The 22,306-nt window shown below is 34.1% G+C and overlaps 1 protein-coding gene across 2 annotated transcripts in view; it reads left to right on the top strand.

Moving 5' to 3' along the window:
- LOC112682869 overlaps positions 1–22,306 on the top strand; it is a 131,191-nt gene that overhangs the window by 53,660 nt on the left and 55,225 nt on the right. For both annotated transcript variants that reach the window (XM_025553625.1, XM_025553624.1), the window contains one exon: positions 18,410–18,611. In XM_025553625.1, the coding sequence (XP_025409410.1) occupies positions 18,418–18,611 (194 nt within the window). In that variant the 5' untranslated portion in view covers positions 18,410–18,417. The remainder of the gene's footprint in view (positions 1–18,409; positions 18,612–22,306) is intronic.

Genomic DNA, 22,306 nt, shown 5'->3' with positions numbered 1-22,306 from the left:
CCAAACGCACAATAATAAATAATAATCAATCGATCGGCATGGAAAACGAAAATTACGTACCGTTTTCGACGCGTCGACGATCGTCTATTATCCCACAACGTTGTCGTATCGGCCGAGTAGAAGAAAATTCGTTCAAGAAACGTTTTATCAAACGGCATCGGTGCGCTTGCAGTAAACGCTCAGAGATTTGACAAAAAGTCCGGGAGATATTTTAAAGTTTTCAATTAAACTATTACTGTTTCGACGTGCAAAATAAAAAAAGAACACAACCGTGGTACATTCCAACGATCATTATTTCAAATTTATATCACGCATCTAAGTGGTTTACGTAAAATATTACAATCAGTGGTATCATTTCAGAGGAAAGGGGGCATGGGATCAATCAAAATACATAATGATTTGTAGTTTATACCAGTACAATACACGTCTCATTTTACTGATTTACAACCAGTCGGTATTATAAAAGATGTATTTATGTTTCGATGATGGCCAACTTTGGAGTAGCTAAACTTTAGACCATGACAAATGCATGAGATGTCGCTCCCCCTCTTCTAAATACGCCACCGACTTCAATCGATGAATAAAAAAAATAAAAAAAAATAAAAAACGTCAAGTGTAACATTGTTAAAATTAACATTATCGTACACAGCACGTAGAAACCGTAAGCACTCGATTCGGTTTTTACATTAGAATATGACTATTAGCTATGACCAGTTAACCGAGCGGATATATGGTTTCATACCTTCCAATTTGTTCAATCTCTCACCGAAATCATTTATTTATCTTTATCTTTTTTATCCCTTCAACCGATCGGCCATTCGACACAAATGGTGCTCTAGGCATTCTGAAATTGGAAAGTTCCCAGCAGTATTCTAGGAAACGCGAGAACCTGAAACAGTGAGATGTCATTTCATTTCGTTTTGTTCTCTCGAAAATGTTTCCTTTCGGTAAGTACGTTTCCACTAGGAAACTTCTTTCGAACACAATTCAACGATTCGCCCACACCGTTTACAATATTGCTTTCGAAATAAGAATAATAACATTATGCCGGTATCGTGTTACCCCGGAGGAAACTCGGTGCAAATGCTTTCGATAACAATCGCTGCCCGAACTTCCGTGCGTAACGCTCCGTCTCGTGGTACGGATCTACCAATTTTTCACTATCTACACCACGCGTTTTCGTTGACACAGATGACCCCGAATGACTTCGGCATTGTTTTTACGTCAAACCACTTTTAACTATCGTTTTTGCCGTTACAACACTGCGATATGGTTTCGACCAAACGTAACGAACCGATCTAGTATCGTCATAAGTACACGTAGGGCGAAAAATTATACGGATATACAACTCGGTATTTGCACACCGTTTATGCATTTTTATTCAATTGTAATCTATTTATATGTATCGATTCACTAACGTCCCAGCACGAAGCGGCAAATGCAAAATTATAATGCAAACGATAATGATCTGCATTTAAAACGAATCGAATCATTTTTAGATATCGAGTGAAGCTAGAGATGTGGTTTTTTTCACAATCATTTACGTACGACATTTCATTGTGGAATCAGCACATCGCTTTATATCGATCTGGTCACAAGCATTTATTTTATTTTTTTTTATCTTTTCCCAGTGTTGCATAACGAAAAAATAAAACAACAACAACTACTTTATAATATTTTACGTTTCAACTTTTTATTAAACGAAGGATAATGTTTCTATGCGGCTTAAGTCGCACGTCGTGAAGTAATTTTTTTTTTTTTTTATATTATTTATTTAAACTTTTAACTTTATACGGTAAAAATAATGATAAAAATACATTTCCAGAAGAAGAATGTTTTAAAATTACATTTATAGTTATCCTTATAAACCATCCATAGAGCGGACTTCTTTTAACATAATTTGATTTTGTACCTAATCCTAATATTTAATGAATTTTTTAATTTTGTATTATTCTCGAATGAAAAATCGTACTTTTTTTAAAATTACTTTTAAATGCCATACAATTTAAACGTAGTAAATAACTTCCGGTTTCGGAGACAGTACGAACAACAGAGGTCCATTTAAACTAAATTACTCTAATTTGAAACTATACGACGTAATGTTCTCAAATAATGTGTTAGAGAGCTGTTTATTTCTCAAATATTAGAAAGGCTTTAAGAAAAAGATATCCATTTGTTTAGAAATATTCCTACATGAGTATATATTAATCACTACATTTTATAATATTTGTCTTGACAATTATTATACATTAATTTAAAAATATGATAAATATAACCAAAATCGAAGTCGAGTTGTCCTATAGGACCAAAAGTGGTATACCTCAGTGTTTTAACTGCTAGAGCTACGGAAACACCATAAATGTGGGGGTGACCACTTCTCAGACATTTGATCCAAAGACAAAAGTAGTCCAGCTAAGTGTGTCCCTTGCACGAGCAATCATATCTCCAGCTACAAAGGATGTCCAATATTTAAAGCACTTCTTAAACGTCGCAAACAATTTCATACAAAACCACAAAATTCGAATACAATATGCACTTTACCTCATCTCAAAATTTCATTTCACGTTGCCAAAGCTTCCTACGCCTCCATCACCAATTTCAATAATATCCTATTACCTAATAGTCACATTAAACGATAATTCACTTACTAAATTTATCTCAGAACTATCCACATTAATTAATCTCCTCATTACGCTCCTTAGAGTTATTCTAAATAAACAGCTTATTCCATAGTCCAAATATTATTCATACCTCATTAACTAAATTAATACAATATATTTAATCACCTTAAATTATGTTATCTGTAACTTGTTCATTTCGTGGATCATCGATCCATATTTATCTCTAAAACTGTTTTATATTATCAAAAATATTACTTTCACTAGTATTACATTATAATGTATTCTATTGATCTCATGTGCCCTCATGTACATTTTGAATAATTTTTGAGCTATAATAGTTATACTAGGAGCAATTAAAAAAAAAAAAAAATAATAATAATAAAAAAATATTCATTATATAGAAGGAAAAAAAAATTAGAAATTGAAAGAATAACGAATTGGTTACAAGACAAAAACAATATTATTACAGACAACATCAAAAGAATAATTTGTAGCTGATCAAAAAATACTAAAATTAAAATCTGACATTGTCTAAATCTTTTTTTTTAGCTTTGATTAAACTTTATACTTTGTATTTCTGGCTTGAAAATTAACAACCCTTTGAGTTTTATTTTTATTTTCAATTTCTTCTTTGTCTAATTAATTTTATTTAAATCTGTTGCCAATCGTATATAACAACATTTTATAGTTTTTAATTTCATGGCATTTAGATTTGAAATCTTTATGAAGATATTTACGTGTCGCATACCATGTACATTTCTACATGTAGCTATTCTCAACTTTTTTTTTTTTTGCTTAAAAGCATGCCGCTTACATACTCAGTTGAATCGGAGGGGTCAATGCAAACTGGGGTAGACTGAGGCCCCGAGGGCCTGGGCGGGCATAAGTCGAACAATTTAGCAAACAAGCGGCTCGTGATACATTAGCGAATATAGTTTTAGGCCCAAACATAAAACTTTTGTAGGGCCTTGGTCGGTATGACCACCTACCCACTCTACCAGTCCGCTACTAAACGCGAATCTGATGGTCTACGTAAAATAAAGAAGCGATATGCCGATGTGTATTGAATTTCAATTTCACACTTTTGGCCGTTTTTGAGACGTAATTATCAGTGAGCATATGAGTGAAATTTGAAATGTAATAGGTACACATTATTCGCCGCGTGCTTTCATTCTTAAACACGGCAGCATCGCATTTGTACGTTATTTTGAACGCCGCCGTATCGACGAACGGTCTGATATTATTACAATAATATTAATAATAATAATAATAATAATAATTCTATTGTCGGATAGAAGACGAACAGTAGTGGTATGATAATATAATATGTATGATGTACGTTGATAGTTGCGTGGCAAAATGTACTTGCCGGCGCACATAATAATATTAATATTCCGTCGTCGGGCTGTCAGAATGACAATAACGTATTCGAACCGGCAAATGTGCGATGCCGTACGAGAGCGGTTAATATTAAACTTTAGAACATTCGTTAAAGTTCCAAGAGTGGAATAAAAAACAATTTCGAGGGAATGAAAATAAAATAAAATGAAAGAAGTGCATGGAACGTCGGAACGGAAAAAGACATTTATTAGAGTCAACAATTGGACATTTTTCCGGTAAACCGATTCATCGGAGCTCCCGAGGCGAACGGGAACGGTTTATGTCAAATGTCATTAAATATATTACAATTTACGAATGTCAACATTATATAAGTGTAGTAAACGAGCGCTGTATCAAAATTTGCGCACGAAAAAAAAAAAAGAATAATAAATAATAATAATAATAATCGTGTCAAATATGTATACATGGGTAGGGCGAAGTAGAACGTTTTCGTAGCATAGACGATTTCATGATATTCGGTGAAAGTGTAAAATATAATTTCCTATCACGTGATCGACTTAAAAATCAGATTGATCCTTATAATGACTGTGTTTTCATGGACCAATATAATTTTAGATCAATTTATAAGTCGTAAATAAAGTTTTTATTAGTAATAAAAAATAATATTATTTTTTTTATTTTTTTTAAATTCCATGAGAATTTATTATTTAAACGACTCAAAAGACTTTATAAACATATTTAACAATTGTAACAATTGTATATACTTACAAGCTAATCATTGATATATAGTGTACACATTGATGTATTTGTACTTTGTGTTGTTGTATTTTGGTATATCTGCCGTGTAGAGTAGATTAAATATTGGTCCCAAAACGCTGCCCTGTGGTATTCCAACTGATATATTTTTCCATTCGGTTACCAATTCTTCGGGTATGATTCGGAATTGACAACCGGTCAACTATGATTCTATAATTGCACACCCTAAGTATTTGGTAAATGTTCACGTAGTTTAATGTGCCAAACTTTGTCAAAAGCCTGGGTTATGTCGAAAAAAACCCCGCAGCAATACTTTTTTTTCGAAAGCTTTCCTTATCACGTTAGTGACGGAGTACTTGATCGATTGTAGAACGTTTATTACGGAATCCAAACTGACGATCCGGTATAATATGTTTTTCCTTTGTAATTGATTTAAGTCGTTTGAGTAGAAATTTCTCTAAAAGTTCAGACAAAATTGAAAGGAGTGATGTCGGTCAGTGTGATGTGACATGTTTGGGTGGTATTCCTGGTTTGAGCAACATTATTACTTGAGCCCGTTTCCATCGTGATGGAATAAATTCCATACGCAAAATGATTGTATTCTTTGGAATCTCTTTAAGTATTTTAGGACTTATCATGACCCGGTCCTTTTTTTTTTTTTTGGATTTATGTTGTCGAATAATAAAAAAATAAAAAAGATATCTAAAATAAATAAGCCAACGTGTTGACACTGTTGTTCATCGAATTTCGCACCTTCACCAATTTAACCTAACCGAGCGTGGACAATAATCTATACTGACTATGTGAGTAGTTCACTACGAGCAATATAAACACTGTCTTTAGCTATACTGTCAGTATTACTGATGGTGTGAGGAACGTTTTATATTTTATGTTTTCGATATTTAATTTCACTTTCAAATATCATGAATGCGGTGGCGTCCAATTATTTTATTACGATATTATAATGTTACACTATCGTGAACGAAACATTATTGTACACCATATAGTGGTTTCCACATCGTACAGAATTCGGTCGAACAGCCTTGTGGTACATCCAGTAAATTCCCTGTGGTCATTGCGGTGATCGATCATCGTTTCCAATGGCATTTGATGTACGGTATATACTTTGCGGTATATAATATTTGAGATCGCTTATATTTTCCGATATCGTTATGCCATCATCAGCTGCTGATACCGTACGAATATTTAGGCTAATTTCAATCATTATTGAACAATATAATCGAAAACGGTTGAAAGTCAACGGTCATCGAATGTGTAGAATACATCGCAAAGACACGTGTTTCCAAACGACTGAGATCATGTCCAAAGACTTGTTCTATGTTTAAAAATTTAAACTTTAAATATTACAAACAAAATTGGTAAATTTTTCACGTATTAAAAAATACTCTGTTCTGTAATTATGGGGATTCTTCGTCCGAGGAAATTTGAATAAATAATTACTTTTGAAATCTAACATGGAAAACTTAATATTTCGAGTACGGCTTGTGAATTATGAAAAAGTTTTATTGCACAACAAAACACACCCGCCACACGCGATAGGTATAAATACATATACTTCGATTTATCTAAGAAAATGTTTTTAGTACACCTTGGCAAACGTCCATCGGCTAAGTGACCTTTTTGAAGTTCTTGCGGTCAGGATAGGTTTCCAGCTATAACTATGCATCGATCGTGCAATAACGTGACGCCTTATCGATCTTGGCCATGAATCGTTTTCGTACTTTTTCGTACTTTTGTGAGCATACGGTTAAGAACTGTGCTCGTGGTACTCTTAATATATATATATATATATATATATATAGACTTGGATTGGTTGAAGAGATGAGATAGTGCGTGAATACGCCCGAATACGGAATTCGAAGCCAACGTGCACGTACATTTTATAACCGAGCTTAAGTCTGTTCTCGCGCAAATGTTTACCGTTTACCAAATTCACGTGTATTTTTAGAACCTCGTTGTATATTATACGATTGCATACCTCCAGCCAAATCAAATCGTATCGATACGAGAAAAACGGTGCGGTTCTTTGCTCTTTATGAATCAAAAATCGTAATGTTTTTGTTCGCGAAACAAATATAAAATAATGAAAACTAAATAAATAAGAGATAAGTAATTTGAGTGGTTCATGTTAGCGCGTAGAGCGTCGATACTAGGCAAGCATCCCTGATGTCAAGTGAAAATACAACACAAAAAATTAAAAATACACAAAATTATATAAATTAATCGCATTTTCTTTTTTTTTTTTTTATCGTAATTTAATCTTAATTACAACTTCTAATGCTGTGGCTATTAGTAATATATTTTTTTTTTTAAATTAATTTGTCAAGTACGGTATTTTCGAGGAAAGGAATAAGGTTATCAGTGATTGTTAATCCCATGGCTTCGTACAGATTGGTTGATTATTTGATTTTTTTCAGGGTAGTATGAACGGTGAAAGTCTGTTATATATAAGTATTATATACTTGATTGATAGTTGCGTAAAGTTTATGTTGTTGGTTTTTTGTTGTTCGTTAGTTCAGTAGTCTTCAAACTATGGGTCGCGAAAAGCCTACTGTTTAACCGTATTTTCTTTTTGTAGCATTACATGTAATAAAAATTAAATGTTACTTAGAGAAATATGTAGGATAAATAGTAGGTGTTTACGTGAAAAAAAACTGTTCGTGACCACGCCGGACAACGAACTACGTGACTCCATCAAAACGATTATGTTGACATTTCGAGAGAACATTTGTAACCAATTGATGTGCTTAGATGCACCGACGAATAATATATTCTGTTTCACAACAGAAAAGATAGAATTTTCGTGCAAAAACTTCTGACGATAATATAACTGCTACAGTTGGCAGCAAAAGTACAAATCATAAACAATTGAAACAGCTGAGAAAATTATACGAGATTGAAAGAAAAAAAATTCGTCGGGATTAATATACCGCAGTATTAAATGAAAAAAAGTTATGTTTATTTAATTATTTGCACATTATATATACGTTTTGTTAGGATATAGCGCAAAAGTAGACACCTACCAAAATACAGATCTGCGTTCGCAACATGCGGGACGGTACTGGATCGAGTAACAACGGTCGCGATGACGTGCGTAGATGCGCGTGTTTAAATTCAAATTCAGATAAGTGTTGACTATTTATAGGCAGCATGGTTGGCTCACACAGAACGTTTCTGATTTTCTGAACGGTTTGATTTTGATTCCGTTTTTGTCTGCAACACGTTGTCTAACGATGGTCGGCTGATTGACGAAGCTCAAAGTAAAAACGATTCTGGTTCATCGTATCTTATCCATCGCAACTTGATGTTCTAACTGATGAGTCTTAAAAATCATAAGGTTTTTTTTTTTCTTTTTCAAAAACTTATTGCTGCGAAGCCACACAGCTCAACAATTGTAATAATACGGTTTTAACACGAGAGAAAAAAATGTATTCCACACGTTAATTATAAAGTTGCGATGAAAACATGAATACATAACATGTTTGCGGTAAAACTGTACAACAAAACCGTTCTTTAAATTTCTATGAGATTTAAAACAACTTAGCGGTTTTTAAGACCATTCTCCGAGGAACAATGCAAATTATATAAAATATTCACTACAAAAAAAAAAAAAAAAAAATCAACATCTATACATCTATACAGCCACCGAACCGAGTTAGGTATGTACTTTTTCTTATTTGATATCAATGTATAACTTTAATAAATCGCGAGAGAGAAGAAATGAAAGTATAACAGCGCAAAACGTTTATGTGTTATTATATTATTAAATATAGTTTAAAATCCGTTTATGTTCAAAAATAAACCATTGTAGTTTAATTGTCAAGAGATTGTATAAACATTTATAAGCTTAGTCGTATTTGAATCGTTTTTCGTATATAAATACGATTGTAAATATATATATATATATATATATATATATCCTTCTCGTACTTTTCAAGTTTTCTCCTATTAATCCTTAACATGACTCTTTTTTACTATCTTTGTATGTTTACCGTGTACAAATTCCGTCAACAGGTAATTTAAATATGATCAAATGATTTAAATATAGCTTTTCTTTTTCAACACCACTTGTTTATTTGTTCAAAAAAAATACTATTTCGATATTTAGCTACCAATACACACGTTGAACGCAATCACAGTTTAAATAAATATCCGTAATATTATATTATTATAAATTAGGGGTTTTGAACAATGAGTGCAACAAGGAACATTTCATCGTGATTTGTGTTTTTATTTCTTTGTATCTATATGTACGATCTCGACTAAAAGGGTTAGGTTAATATATCTCTCGATAGCGCTTTTAATGAACGAAAAAACCTATAATTATTAAAATGAACGGATTAATAAGTAGTGAAATGAGCGATGAACAAGCGCAGAAAATTACTGCGAATCGTTTCGATTTACTTGAATTGATATTTGATAAACTTAGAGTTTAGAATATTATTGAAAACCTTCCAATATCTTTCAGATTTCAAATATTTTGTCATGCAATACCTACTATTCAGCTGACGCTGCTTCGATATCGAGAAAATATAACGCAATGTGATCAGGGAGGAATCAGTTTGTATAATCATAGTATAATACTTAATTCCAAAATGGATAAATCGGAATTCTGTATCAAAGAGTGGCGTAGAGTATGTATCAATTCTTGGGTTTAAAACTGTTCCCAAACAAATATTATTATGTACGTCACGCGTGTATGATATTATATTTCAACGATATTTTTTACAGTATTCTTTGAGTTTTGCTTCCTGAACGCTCCAGGTCCCGGAGGCATGACAGACCCAAAACATAATACATCCTTTTTCAGTCTCTGGGAAATTCTGTTTATTGTCAAACGTAACTTTTTCAATTTAATAGAAACGCTTTATTTTTTTACTACTTTTGAGCAGTGTGTACCCAAAGGTAGATATAGGGCACCGTAATACGTATAAATATACATAGCTGCGGGTACGGTGAAGGGAAGCGAGTAGAAAACGCCCAAGGACTTCCGTGCGGAGGAAGCGACATCAAATTCTTACGCGTTTCCGAATAAATGTAATCAGCGAATATTCAAATTAAAAAGTCTCAAAAACAACACAGCTGGATACATAATGTCGCAGTTGAAATAATTATAAAAAAATATTGAAAATCTAATACACAAAGTAAAATCCGTCGTCTTCGCCGCCGTAATACTGTTGTTTTATACTCAAGTGCGCCGCGAGTTGAGCTATCATCATACAAGCACCAATCATAACCACTTCTGTTCCCCCGAAATGAGTCAGGGCGACCGGTATTAATGGGCGACGTGATTTCAACAGAACACCGGGACTCCTGAAAAATGAGTCATCCGGGTCGATACGTGTTTTTCGTAAAATCAGAACGCTGAAACGAATTAACGGATACAATCGGGAAAAGTCGAAATAAAACGCGGATCAGAGATGAAAAAAAGAAAAAAAAACCTAACGGAGTTTAACGGATTATTCATTTGCCGTGTACGCACGTTTCCAACAAAAATCGCATAAACCAATACAAACTGTTGCCCTCTATTGTATCGTACAGGTACGCACCACGAACCGACGTAGTATTATTTATTAAAAATCGCATTACATTTGGCGGTGGGTTTTTCTTTCGATCTCGTTTGATGGGAAATACAATTAAAACTTTCCTGTGCGTTCGTATCTGTATGACGCCGTACACGTGCACCGTGAAAATAATCAAAACCGTTCCGAAACAGTGTACGAATGTTGTCCCGTCGGCCGTAAAAAGAATCGGCTGAAAGTTTCAGCATCGTTCGATAACACGCGAAGTTCACGCGGGCCGATCGTCGAAACTTGTATTTAATTAATTAATACCGATCGCGGTGGGTAAGTAAGTACCTATTTTTATTTATTTTTTCTTGTCACACTAGAAAATTGTACACCGGATTAAAATGTTTGTATACAGAGGTGGATTGGGTATCGAGGGGCTCGGGGATTGTATAAAATGAAACTATTATTATTACATTTTAATTAATAAATATTTTTAGTTGTTTGTGCTCAATTCTGATATCCAATGGTTAATGATTGATGTTTTACTATTATATTTTAATATTACATTTTGTGTACCGTTAATGAATATGACACTATCGAGGGCCCAGGAGGCAATCGCCCTTTTTCCTCCCTGGCCAGTCCGTTCCTGTTCATGTATATATATATTCAAATGACGTTAACACAAAACCCATAAGATAATTATAATAATAATAAACAGATTTATGCCGTTTGCGTTGGACGTCCGCGGTGCAATGGTTATCGATGAACGCACCGAAAGGGTGTCGCCTCCCGCGTCTCCATGTACAGCGGTTAACGGTTGGTTTCTCGTTCAATTAAAACGTAACGGAACACGTGTGCAGTACACGCGAAATTTATATAAAACGTTTTCTCATAAAATTAAGAAATGAAAATGATTGAAAAACATCAGACAACAACGCTACAAGTCGAGGCAGAGGGATCTGGCCACCACCGCAGCAGTGTTCAACAAGTGTCACGGGGATATTTTTTATTTTCAGTGTAAGGTACCTCGTACTCATATGTTATTGTGATACGTCAAGTCTACTGGAAACATGACTCCAAAAGCGAAGGGAACGATAATGATGATAATACAACGAAGAACGTAAGGTTAATTGCGTTTGCGTAGGCTTAGAGTTTATATTTCTCCGTTACATCTCCCTTTGATGGCGAGACTGGCACGTGACGCACTGCAGCACAGACGGAGTAGGAATACTGCAATACGTACCGTTACGTTTTCGTCGTCATAATTATAACATATTGTATTATTTATTCGTACCGGAGAAAATCGTTTCGTTTCAATCATTATCGTATTGTCATTGCCCATATTTATTCCCCCCCCCCCCCCGATGTACCCTTTGAATTGAATAACGGTTGTACACATTATTATTATAACAACTCATTCGATTCCGTTTCGCGCGAACAATTGTCTCCGTATTGGGGATGAAACGTAATATACCCGTTCGTTTTCAAACGCATTTCCCGCGGCCAATATCGTGCAGTTGCAGCTGCAATGCATAACTTTTTGAATGTTTTATGGAGAAGGCGAAATTTATCTTGTTCGCAAGATAGGATATCACAACAATATTTATGCGACGACCATTGGTGAACACGAAATACGGTGTACGTTTATTACAATGTTTAAATTTCTTACGCTTCACGGTATGTAATAATCGTCAATGCTGATCTATGTTTTTAACGTCAAGAACCATTCCAAGGTGAACCTCATTGTTGTGTACTGTCTAACCGAGTGCCATTAATGCGATGAAATACCGATGAAAGTTTTGAATTTCAACGATCTTTAATTAAAAAAAAAAAAAAAAAAAAATACATTATGTTTTGATATCGAAAATGTACGAGAAGTTCGCTAATGAAAAATTGAAAAATTTGTTTTAAATAAAACCAATCGTTTTACTTTTCTAATTTCATATACAAATGTACCGTGTACATTATGTCGAGGATACATAGACGGGAGAAACTGGAATTACAAGAAGTTTTTAAGAAATTGACAAATGATTTCTTATTTTACGAATGTTTAACGTTTTAGTCAGAAAGATTTTCTTCCCGCATGTACAGAGTTATATACTAACAAAGTGGTTTCCGTTCGCTTCGGGGGGAAACTTATGATTTATTGATCGGTAGAAAGATTCTTACTACGGTGTATAAGGCGTATAAGACGTTTTATCCGTAAAAGTTCTTATCACAAAATTCCGGGTATATTCTCGGTGAAAACCGAGGCCTCGCGATTTGCAGTGCACGATGCATCACGAAATGGAAACGTAAATGTAAGTTCTGAAAATCAGCTCGTGCGATCCAAAACTCCGGCAAAGAAAAAATCGTACATGTGTAACACTTGTATTCGCGTGCAAAGGATGTTCGCGGATCGCCGACGAAATATTTCTCGTCGAGTCCTCGAACAGAAACCACAAACCACGTGTCGATCGTGCTACAGCTACAACACAATATAACTTACTCAAATGCGTGTTCACCGGGTGTGGCCGATGAACGGCCATCGCTGCGAAATCGATGTCAATAACGTAAATACCACGCTGGTAAAAAAAAAAAAGTCAGATATTTATGTTCGCGCAGCGCCGACGAGCAAACATTTTTCGGATTTAGGTCGCTAGAAATCTTATCGCGGTTCATAACGAACAACGAACAACACATTATTTTATTACAATTGTGTTCATCGTAGCATATTGAATTCAATATATAAACAATTGTTTTGATTACATTGAATAAAGTGCATTTCGAGACACGAGGTTGTGTTAGGTGTGGTCTGAAAAAAAGATGTACGACTCGACTTTAATTTATTTCGATGCAGTTGAACCACCGACTAACTTTTAGGCCCCGCGGAGCACTACGTTTACCTAACGTCAATAATTTTTCTACGTGTTTTTATCGACAGGATGTGTTTCAGAGCCGAATGTCACTCCGCATGTTTTCAATGCTATTTAAAGCGCTCGTTCCGGTGTTTCCTTGTCCGTTTAAAGCACTAAAAAATTACTTTTATACCGCTATAATAACGAGGTCAGGATAAATGGTTATCCCTCGAATCTTTTGTTATGTTTGTCGGCCACGGCTGCGAAGAAAGGCACGCTCACGAACTTACTGCACAGATGCTGCATTGCTGCTGATCGTTTCCATTAGGAACGCATCGAAAACGTAGGATTTTTTCGTGGATACGCACACGTGCAGAGTAATTTTTTATTGCTAGCATTTACTTTACACTTCGTTCGGATAGGCTCAGCTGTACTACAACAGTAACTGCTGCGCGAGCACTTACCGGTTAAGTGTATCGAATTAAAATCCCGTACATCAGCAAACGGTTAACCGGACGACGAATCGTATTACTGCAGCCACGTGGTATTGTTAAAAGCTTTTACGCGACCTTTACCTTTGCGCAGAGGCCCCGGTGCGACTGCAGTATTTTTACGCGTTAAAAAATAAAACATACATTTCCCTCCCTTCCCTCCAGCATCCACCGACTCCGTGAAATAAATTATGTTCTTATGTTATAACGTTCACTTTATCGAACGACCAACTGCGGAAAAAATAATTTTAAGCCGTTACTTTCGTATGAGACGCGAAATGGGAAAGGGGAAATCTCATATAAATATTTTGTAAAAATATACATTGTGAAAATATTTTATAAAACATTTACATGGCCACAGAGTATTAGGTATTTAGCATTTAGGGTTGAGATTTGGCGACCATTGGAAATCGAGTCTCGAGTCTCTTGTAGGATTTAAGCCCTGAAAACAATTTAAGCGGCAACAAGCCCAAGATCAGCGATTTCGTCGCAACAACTATTGAATTACTATTTCATACAATTTACTGTGATTATTTGAAAATATTTCGTTAAAAAAAAAATAAAACAAAAGAACTATTAGTAACAATAGTTTGGCTTAAGGTTAGGTTAGGTACTTACAGAAAACGAATGCTACGAAATAAAATGTCAAAAAAAGTCCGGTTATAAACTGTATACGTACATTCGTTGCTTTCAATATGACATCGTCCTGACGTGTGACGCGATGTAATTTTCTTAGGTTATCGATTTAAATATTTTCCAATATACTCGTATCTGTAGAGTGCACCTATGTTGATGATATTTTTTACGTAGGTATTTGCAGAGAAACGTGATGAGAATAGTTTTATTTCAACAAAATTGCGTATTTCATAAATTTCCGTCGAACTCAATCAGTTAAATATTATTAGTATAACGAAATATGTTTGTTCACATACCGTCGTGTTATAAGCCTTGATTTACACTGTTTATATTCGCATACTACTTAAGGTGGCAAATGCTACGACTATAATACAATTTACGGTGCGTGAATCATACACGTGCAGGAATATTTTTTGTACATTATCGTTTGAAAATCATAATAATACAATTTACGGTGCGTGAATCATACACGTGCAGGAACATTTTTTGTACATTATCGTTTGAAAATCATAACAGATAAATAGAGCGAAATGTACCGGCTGCAGGTATTGAACTGAAAAAAAATATACATGTATCAAATATTCCCATAAAATATTCAAATTTTAGATTCAAACCATTTATATATAATTTTGCATAGAATTTAAAATAATTATATATTATACACTTTTATAATGTTTACAATGATTTGAATTTTTTTTCAATCATAGCCATGCGGTTGATCATAAATATTATAAGATCATAACGCTACAGTAGATAATAATAACTTGTCCGTTTTAATTATTATGGACGTATAATACTACAACACAATTGCTACGAACTCCATAAACAAATAATCAGGTGATAATAATGTAACGGTACATTAAGCGACGGAAGTAGATTCGGGATCGGCAAATGCATAATATTTCGTTTAAAATTGAATGTCGACAAAATCGGGCTGCGTGGTAGTGTACACAAATTCATTCGGAGTAGACGTTCGGGCCCGGAAAAACAGTACGTCAATAAAAGTGAAAACAAATGTCGACCATTCGATAAAATTATGATAGTATTAATTTTCAATGCTAGACCAATATATAAATGCGGCCCCGCTCACCACTTTCGTTCTCCATAGAATCCATTTTCAAAGTCATTTCTGTATGCCGATAATACTATTATCATTGTCTGCATCATCATATTCGTACGTGTATGGAACCAGAGAAAATTCGAAAACCGATAAAAAACTCACCACAAACCTATTAGTTCATCCGGAACATCACATTCGAAAATTGATAGAAGTATTATCGATTACCGGAGTATGTTCCACTTGAATAGTTAACCGATTCCGAGCGTTACTGTATCCGCAGTTTAAATCATAAAGAAATAATATAACTGACATGTTGAAGTCGACAAACTGAAGAACACGAATCACACAAAAAGATACGTAATTTGTTGAGTCTGTTATGAAGCTAATTATTTCGAACGTTTTAAAACAATGAATAGCTGTTAAACAGCGAACCAAGAGCTGCTGTTTTTTTTTTTCATTTTTGCTTCAGCGTTAAAATGCGGATTTCCAAAAGATTATTTTTATTTAATATGAACATGAAAACGGATGATATATTACATTGGACTACGGTGTTCTATAATGCAATTGTTGTAATTTCGATGGTTTGAAAAGAACGAGCAAAAAGAATACGATCGGTGCGTAGAGATAACAATTGATTGGGTAAATGCTTGGATTATGATAGAGAGTGTTGTTAAATGAAAAAAATGGAATAAAGGACGTGTAGGGAATAAACGAAGAAAAAAACGATATCGATTTGGGTAAAAGCGTATCGATGTAATAATCAAGGAGAGTGGATAACTCGCGTGTGCATTTTACAACACGTAACAATGCGTACATCGAAATTAGTACGGTTTGTGTCGAAAGATTCGACTTGATTCGAACTCGTGTGGTCTCCGTATACGTATAAGCTAACTGCGATGACTTCTTTTACTGTCAAATTACTCCGCTGAAAATTCGATTCATAATTTTTCTCTGTTTACAACTAATCGTTTTAAACATCGGTGTACAACGGCTACGGACGACGAAACGACTAACCTTGTACAGCTTATAACTACAGTTATACGAGATGTACGTTTTTATAATCGAATAGCAATAAGTCGCTAAAAAGTTGCTAGAGAGGAGGGAGGAGCTAGTGCTAAATTTACACACGTTCCCATATGTTGCCCGTACATCCGTCGTTTGAACATTGCACTGACCTTTTCCTATTCCCATATCATTCACCAATCGGAATCCTTTTTTTCGTCTCCTTGCCGATCAAATGCATCCAAATAGTTGATTTTCTTTTGTCTGCGGTTGTACAATTTTCCCCGCGAACCAAACATCTGTCTGCCGTCGCCAACACGTTCTTGATATCTTATACTATTTTAACGATTATTGAAATGGGCGAAACCGGTAGCACGTTTGCGTTGCGCGTGTTGGCGAAGAGTCGGCCTAGTACGACGCGCAAAGATCATCATATCTCGCAGGGATCGGTCAAGCGAGTTAGCACGCACGTACGTACCGTACACGTATATGTTTTTCGGACACGTGTGTAAGAGCGTTAAGTTAATCGTTTTTTTACGAAAAGGATAACTCAAACTCAAATCGGGATTTCACTCGGGACGTGAGCCAAATAATCCGCGAGGGCTCGAACACGTATTACAAATCACACACATTTCGTCCGCGTCCGTGTTGCCCACAATCGCACACGCTTCGAGGTTGTGATTCGCGTACTCGTAACGTTGTATTACAATAATACCGTATCGTACCCGTTGAATCATTACGTTTGTCCCGAAACGATTTGCGTACGACCCGTGCATTAAGTGGGTATCGGGACCCCGCGTAATCTCGTTGCCGGCATAATTTATCCGACGTGACGTGCAACTGCGACACCCGACACAAAGGGTTGTTCGTTCGTTTTCGAGAAAACGCTTTTACCGCGTGTATGACGGCGACAATACAGATTCATGTGGGGTCCAGAACAAACGTATCATTTTCTAAACCTCCCCCCCCCCTGTTGGTAAGCAGGGATCGAAAAATAAAAACTGTTTTTTCCGTCCGATCTTGTTGGACACGCGTTCCATTCGGAATATGATAGATAGATCGACGTCGGCGTGAACTTGGAAATCGTTTGCTCGAAACACGTCGTTGTAGGATCATCGCCGTATAACCACGTTTTCGATTTACATTTTCAATTAATCAATTTAGATGGTTGATTCGATAACGATCGCTAGCTATCGAAAACGAATAATATTGTGGTCTTCTATTCCCACACAACTTTTGATTTATCCTAGTTAGTGTTCACCCTACTAACTTGGATAGCGACATTCAAGTATAAAATCTTATATTTCTTTAACGATTCCCGGAGAATTCTCCGTAGAAAAATAAAAATAAAAGCAGTCACCTTTCGTAAGACATTGAAACCCACTGGCTTATGCGAATCCACGCTAAGCCCCCACGCCACGTTCCTTTTACAAAACACCTATTACTTTTTTAATTATAATGTTATAAGTTTACAAGATTTTGTCGATTTTTCTTAAACAAAAAAAAAAAAAAAAAACGGAAAAACATGTTGTCACACTTGTACATCTGTTCGATGAGAATATTATTTTTTGATTTATATCAATACATGAATCGGCTAATAATAAAACAAAAACAGTGATAATGCTCTAGATCTGTATTCGTGGCTGTTATGTTCATACCAATCTTATGGAAAACGATGAGGAGCTGAAAAATATTTATCGATTGTAATTATTTAATAGACTATTATTAAATATCCGTTGAACGCGAAAATCAAATTCGTTAAAAAAAAAATAGGCCACAGAACAAGAAAGATCCATCCCCCGCGAGAACGCTCATGTTTATAAGACGTTTTCATGACTCGAGATATCAATACAGAATCCGTTTATTACGATTCCATATTTAACGGATATTCCGGATAAAACGATTCATAGCCATGTACTTGGTTGGTTTTATATCTCACGTAGATAATGTTTTCGTCGTCCGGATACAACGAATTTCGGATGTAACGGTTTGATTCTTTACGTCCCTTATAGATCGCTGTAAGCGTATTCTACTTTATATTCTAAAGCACGCGCAGCCGAGAGTACATAAAGCAGCCCTCGGAATGTGCTCGGAAAACGTGTTTTCTAATGATGCGGTTTTTCGCCTGTTGCAGCAGAAACAATGGTGGTAATGATTGGCGCGCCTAATCTCAGGAGTCCTGGACCCAACGGGACCACGGCCAACGGCAGCAGAGCGTTTCAGTGTCATCCGCAAGGAGAATCGGAGGCCACCATCACACTGACATTAGTCGGACTAGGCATAGTCGCCAACACGGTGCTCATGGCTCTCATTGTGTTCAACAAACATCTGAGAAGGTAATTAGTAACATTGCGTTTTTATAGCTGTCATTGAAAACCATATTGATTATGGCGACTGTACAGAACATATTGTTGAAATACATAAACCGTACGACGTTGTTGATGTTTAATTCCCCCCCCCCCCCATGGATTACATATTTCAATAATAATTATTAAATCATTACAATTACTATGATCGTTAATTAATTATTTTACGCTTCGTTTGTCAAATGCAAGACGAATTCGTTATGGATAAAATATTAAACTGTTACTGACTTTGAACCGCTGCAGTAAATTTGACTATTGCGGTACAAAATGACAAATACGCGCGATGAATTGTTTTAATTAGATATTATTCAAATATTATTATTATGATATTGATTTTGAACATTTTTTTTTTTTTTAGTCCTTTTATACTTTTTTTGCCGCTGTTCATAACGAGAGCACATTTTGCACTAATGATATTTAATAGCGTTAAAAAAAAAATAGTTTAAACAAAAAAATCAATTCATCAGCTAATGATTAAATTATCACTTCAAAAACGATCGAAAAATAAATAACACCCTTCAACCACTCAATTTACTCCCTTCTATCCGCGAATGAATATTCAATTCCTCTACTTGATTCCCTTTATGAACGTCATGGGCCCGTGATTAATTAATAAATCTACTAATAATGATTCGATTAATTTTCCGAGTAAAAACGCACTTTTTTCCTCGTTAGTTCATTTGTTTATTTAATTAATATTATTTTTTTTTATTTTTTTTATTTTTTTTATATTCGATGTTCATAACATTATATTGTAATGCATAAATTTAGTTCGTATTATTAACGAAGGAAAATCTAAATTATACCGACATCTCCTCTCTATTATGACAAATATCCACGCTGGTCACATATCTGTGCTATAATATCATTTTATCGCACCAAATTATACTGTGTATACAGTCACATATTTTTTTTTAAGTGAGTCAGACATTACTGGAAAAAATCAAAACTATCTTTAGGAACATATTGACCAGTTAGTATATGTGTACATCATATTTATGGTGGTTTAAAAGAATTATTTTTCTAAATATTTTAATACACACATTTATTTAATAAATATTATGCTCGATAGTTATACTGATTATATAATTTTTAAAACTTGAGTTAATTTTTCGTAAAAAAACGTTTACAAGCGACTTTCGCTTTCTAAGCACGATTATATTTTATACTTAAAAAAAAAAAAAATACACCCTACGCCATGTACAACAAGGATATTTTCCGAATTGATGTCCCTCGTTAAAACAACATTGAAATCGCCTACGCAGAACCCCGTAAAAACTCGTGTTTTCTTCGCACGGTAGCGTTCACATTTATTTATGTTTTGATTTGCTCGGTTCGCTCGAAATTATAACAATAAGTCGTAGTTCAGCACGTGTTGAAATGGGCGTAACACGATTGCGCACTTTTTACCTTTTTACCTGATAAAAACACAACACGATTGCGCACTTTTTACCTTTTTACCTGAAAAAAATAAAACACGATTGCGCACTTTTTACCTTTTTATATTTGAAAAAACACCACACGATTGTGCACAAAATTAATTTAATTTAATATTTTTAGCGTAAATGATGGACATAAATAAATAATAAGTTTAAGAAACCCACTTATAGTATAGTATACGTACCTATACACAATTGTAAATAATATTTTATTACTATAATAACTGATAAGTGTTAGTGACTGTGGTTTTAAACATATTGTTTTTCCAACGTATTCACATCCGATAATATTTATTTCACCGGATTTTATTGATAGTTATCTAATCCCGACAATCCTGTACGTTAATAACGATATGTATAGTGTGGCAGTCGTCAGTCACATACGTACGTCATTGTGGCAATCTTATATCGCGCAAAGTACATATTTCCATTTTATTTTCGTACAATTTCATTTTGAAAAAATGGAAAAACAAATTAAAAAAAAATTCGAAACAGAAAAAGGTAAGCCATGCATTTTAGTTGATGATTATAAATATAGTGAATTTAAAGTTCTGAAAAAGTGTGGGAACCTTCGGTATCGCTGTACAAATAAAAATTGTTCTGCTAGTTTACTTGTTGACAAGGATGTGACTAAAATATTAAGTATGTTAAATGAGCACACACATGGCGTGATTCCAAAAAATATTGTTGGTAGGCAAATTGTAAGTTCTCGTTTAAAAAGAAAATGTGAAAATGATCTTCTCACAAGGCCAAATAAAATAATTAGGCAAGAACTTAGAAATACCGAAAAATATATCCAGCCCGTTTATTCTGATATAAAGTTATGGAGAAAGTGTATGTACGATAAACGTAGAAAGCATATGCAAAAAATTCCAAAATCTTTAGAGGAAGCGATAAGTCAGTTGTTTGATGGTCGTGAAAATATTACAACTAATACTGGTGAACTATTTTGTCACATGGAAAAAACTTCAAGTCCAGTTATATTCACTTGTAAAACCAATCTTGAATTATTGAGTCAATCTTCTCATATTTTTGCAGACGGGACGTTTTCATATGCGCCCAAATATTTTGAACAACTGTATTCAATACATATATTACAAAATGGGTTTTATGTTCCTGTAATTTACTGTTTTTTAATTTCAAAATCAACTGAAACTTATATACAAATGTGGCACACAATTATTAATTTATGTTTAAAATGTATTGACATAGATATAAAAAATACATTAAAGCATTCAAATTTTCATTTTGATTTTGAAAAAAGTGCTCATAACGCTGTTAGACATTTTTTCCCGAACTGCAAAATTATGGCCTGCAGATTTCATTTAGGCCAATCTTGGTTCAGGAAAATTCAAAGCGACAGTAATTTATTAAAAAATTATAATTCAAAATCTGAACTAGGCGTTTGGTTGAAACAATTTTTTGCACTCGGATTTTTACCCACGGAAGATGTAGAAAATGCTTTTACTTATTTAATTGAAAATAGCCCTACTGATAATTTTGAATTTACTGATTATATACTGAACAATTATATAACATCTGATGCTGTTTTTCCACCGATTTTATGGGCAACTGAACCTTCAACAGAGGCAAGAACGACCAATGGGCCAGAGTCTTTCCATAACCACTATAATGCACAGTTTTATACATCTCATCCGTCTATTCATCAAGTTTTACATATTTTATTGGATATTCAAAGTGAATCTTATTTAAAAATATTTAGTATAAAACAAAAAAATATTAACAAGCCTCGTAAAGAGCAAGAAGAAAATATTGTATTTTTAATTGATACTTGGAAAAAATATAAAAATAATGAAATGTCGTTAAATAATTATTTGTTAACGTTAGGACCACGTTTTTGTGCTAGAAAGTTGTAAATATTTTTTGATTTTTGTTAATTTTTTTTAATTTTTTTATTCAAACAATAATTATATTATACTAAATTCTTAACTGATAAATATAAGATAAAATGTATATTTATATGTTGTATAAGCCACATTATGTATTCAACTACTAATTATTTGTATATTATTTTATTTATAAATTATAAGCCACGCAATAGTCCTAAATTTCAATTTTTATTTGCTATATTATTAAACTTAAATAGCTACGCTTTCAATTCTCGGACCTTAGTTTAAAAATTATATGGTAAAATTACTGATAATAATTATAAGATAAAAAAAAGGTAAAAAGTGCGCAATCGTGTTGTGTTTTTATCAGGTAAAA

This window comes from Sipha flava, unplaced genomic scaffold (assembly GCF_003268045.1).
Source record: "Sipha flava isolate LNK unplaced genomic scaffold, YSA_version1 213_pilon_pilon, whole genome shotgun sequence".
In the NCBI taxonomy this organism is placed as follows: domain Eukaryota; kingdom Metazoa; phylum Arthropoda; class Insecta; order Hemiptera; family Aphididae; genus Sipha; species Sipha flava.
Note: the sequence above shows the minus strand (reverse complement) of the source record. Positions and strands in the feature narration are given on the sequence as shown.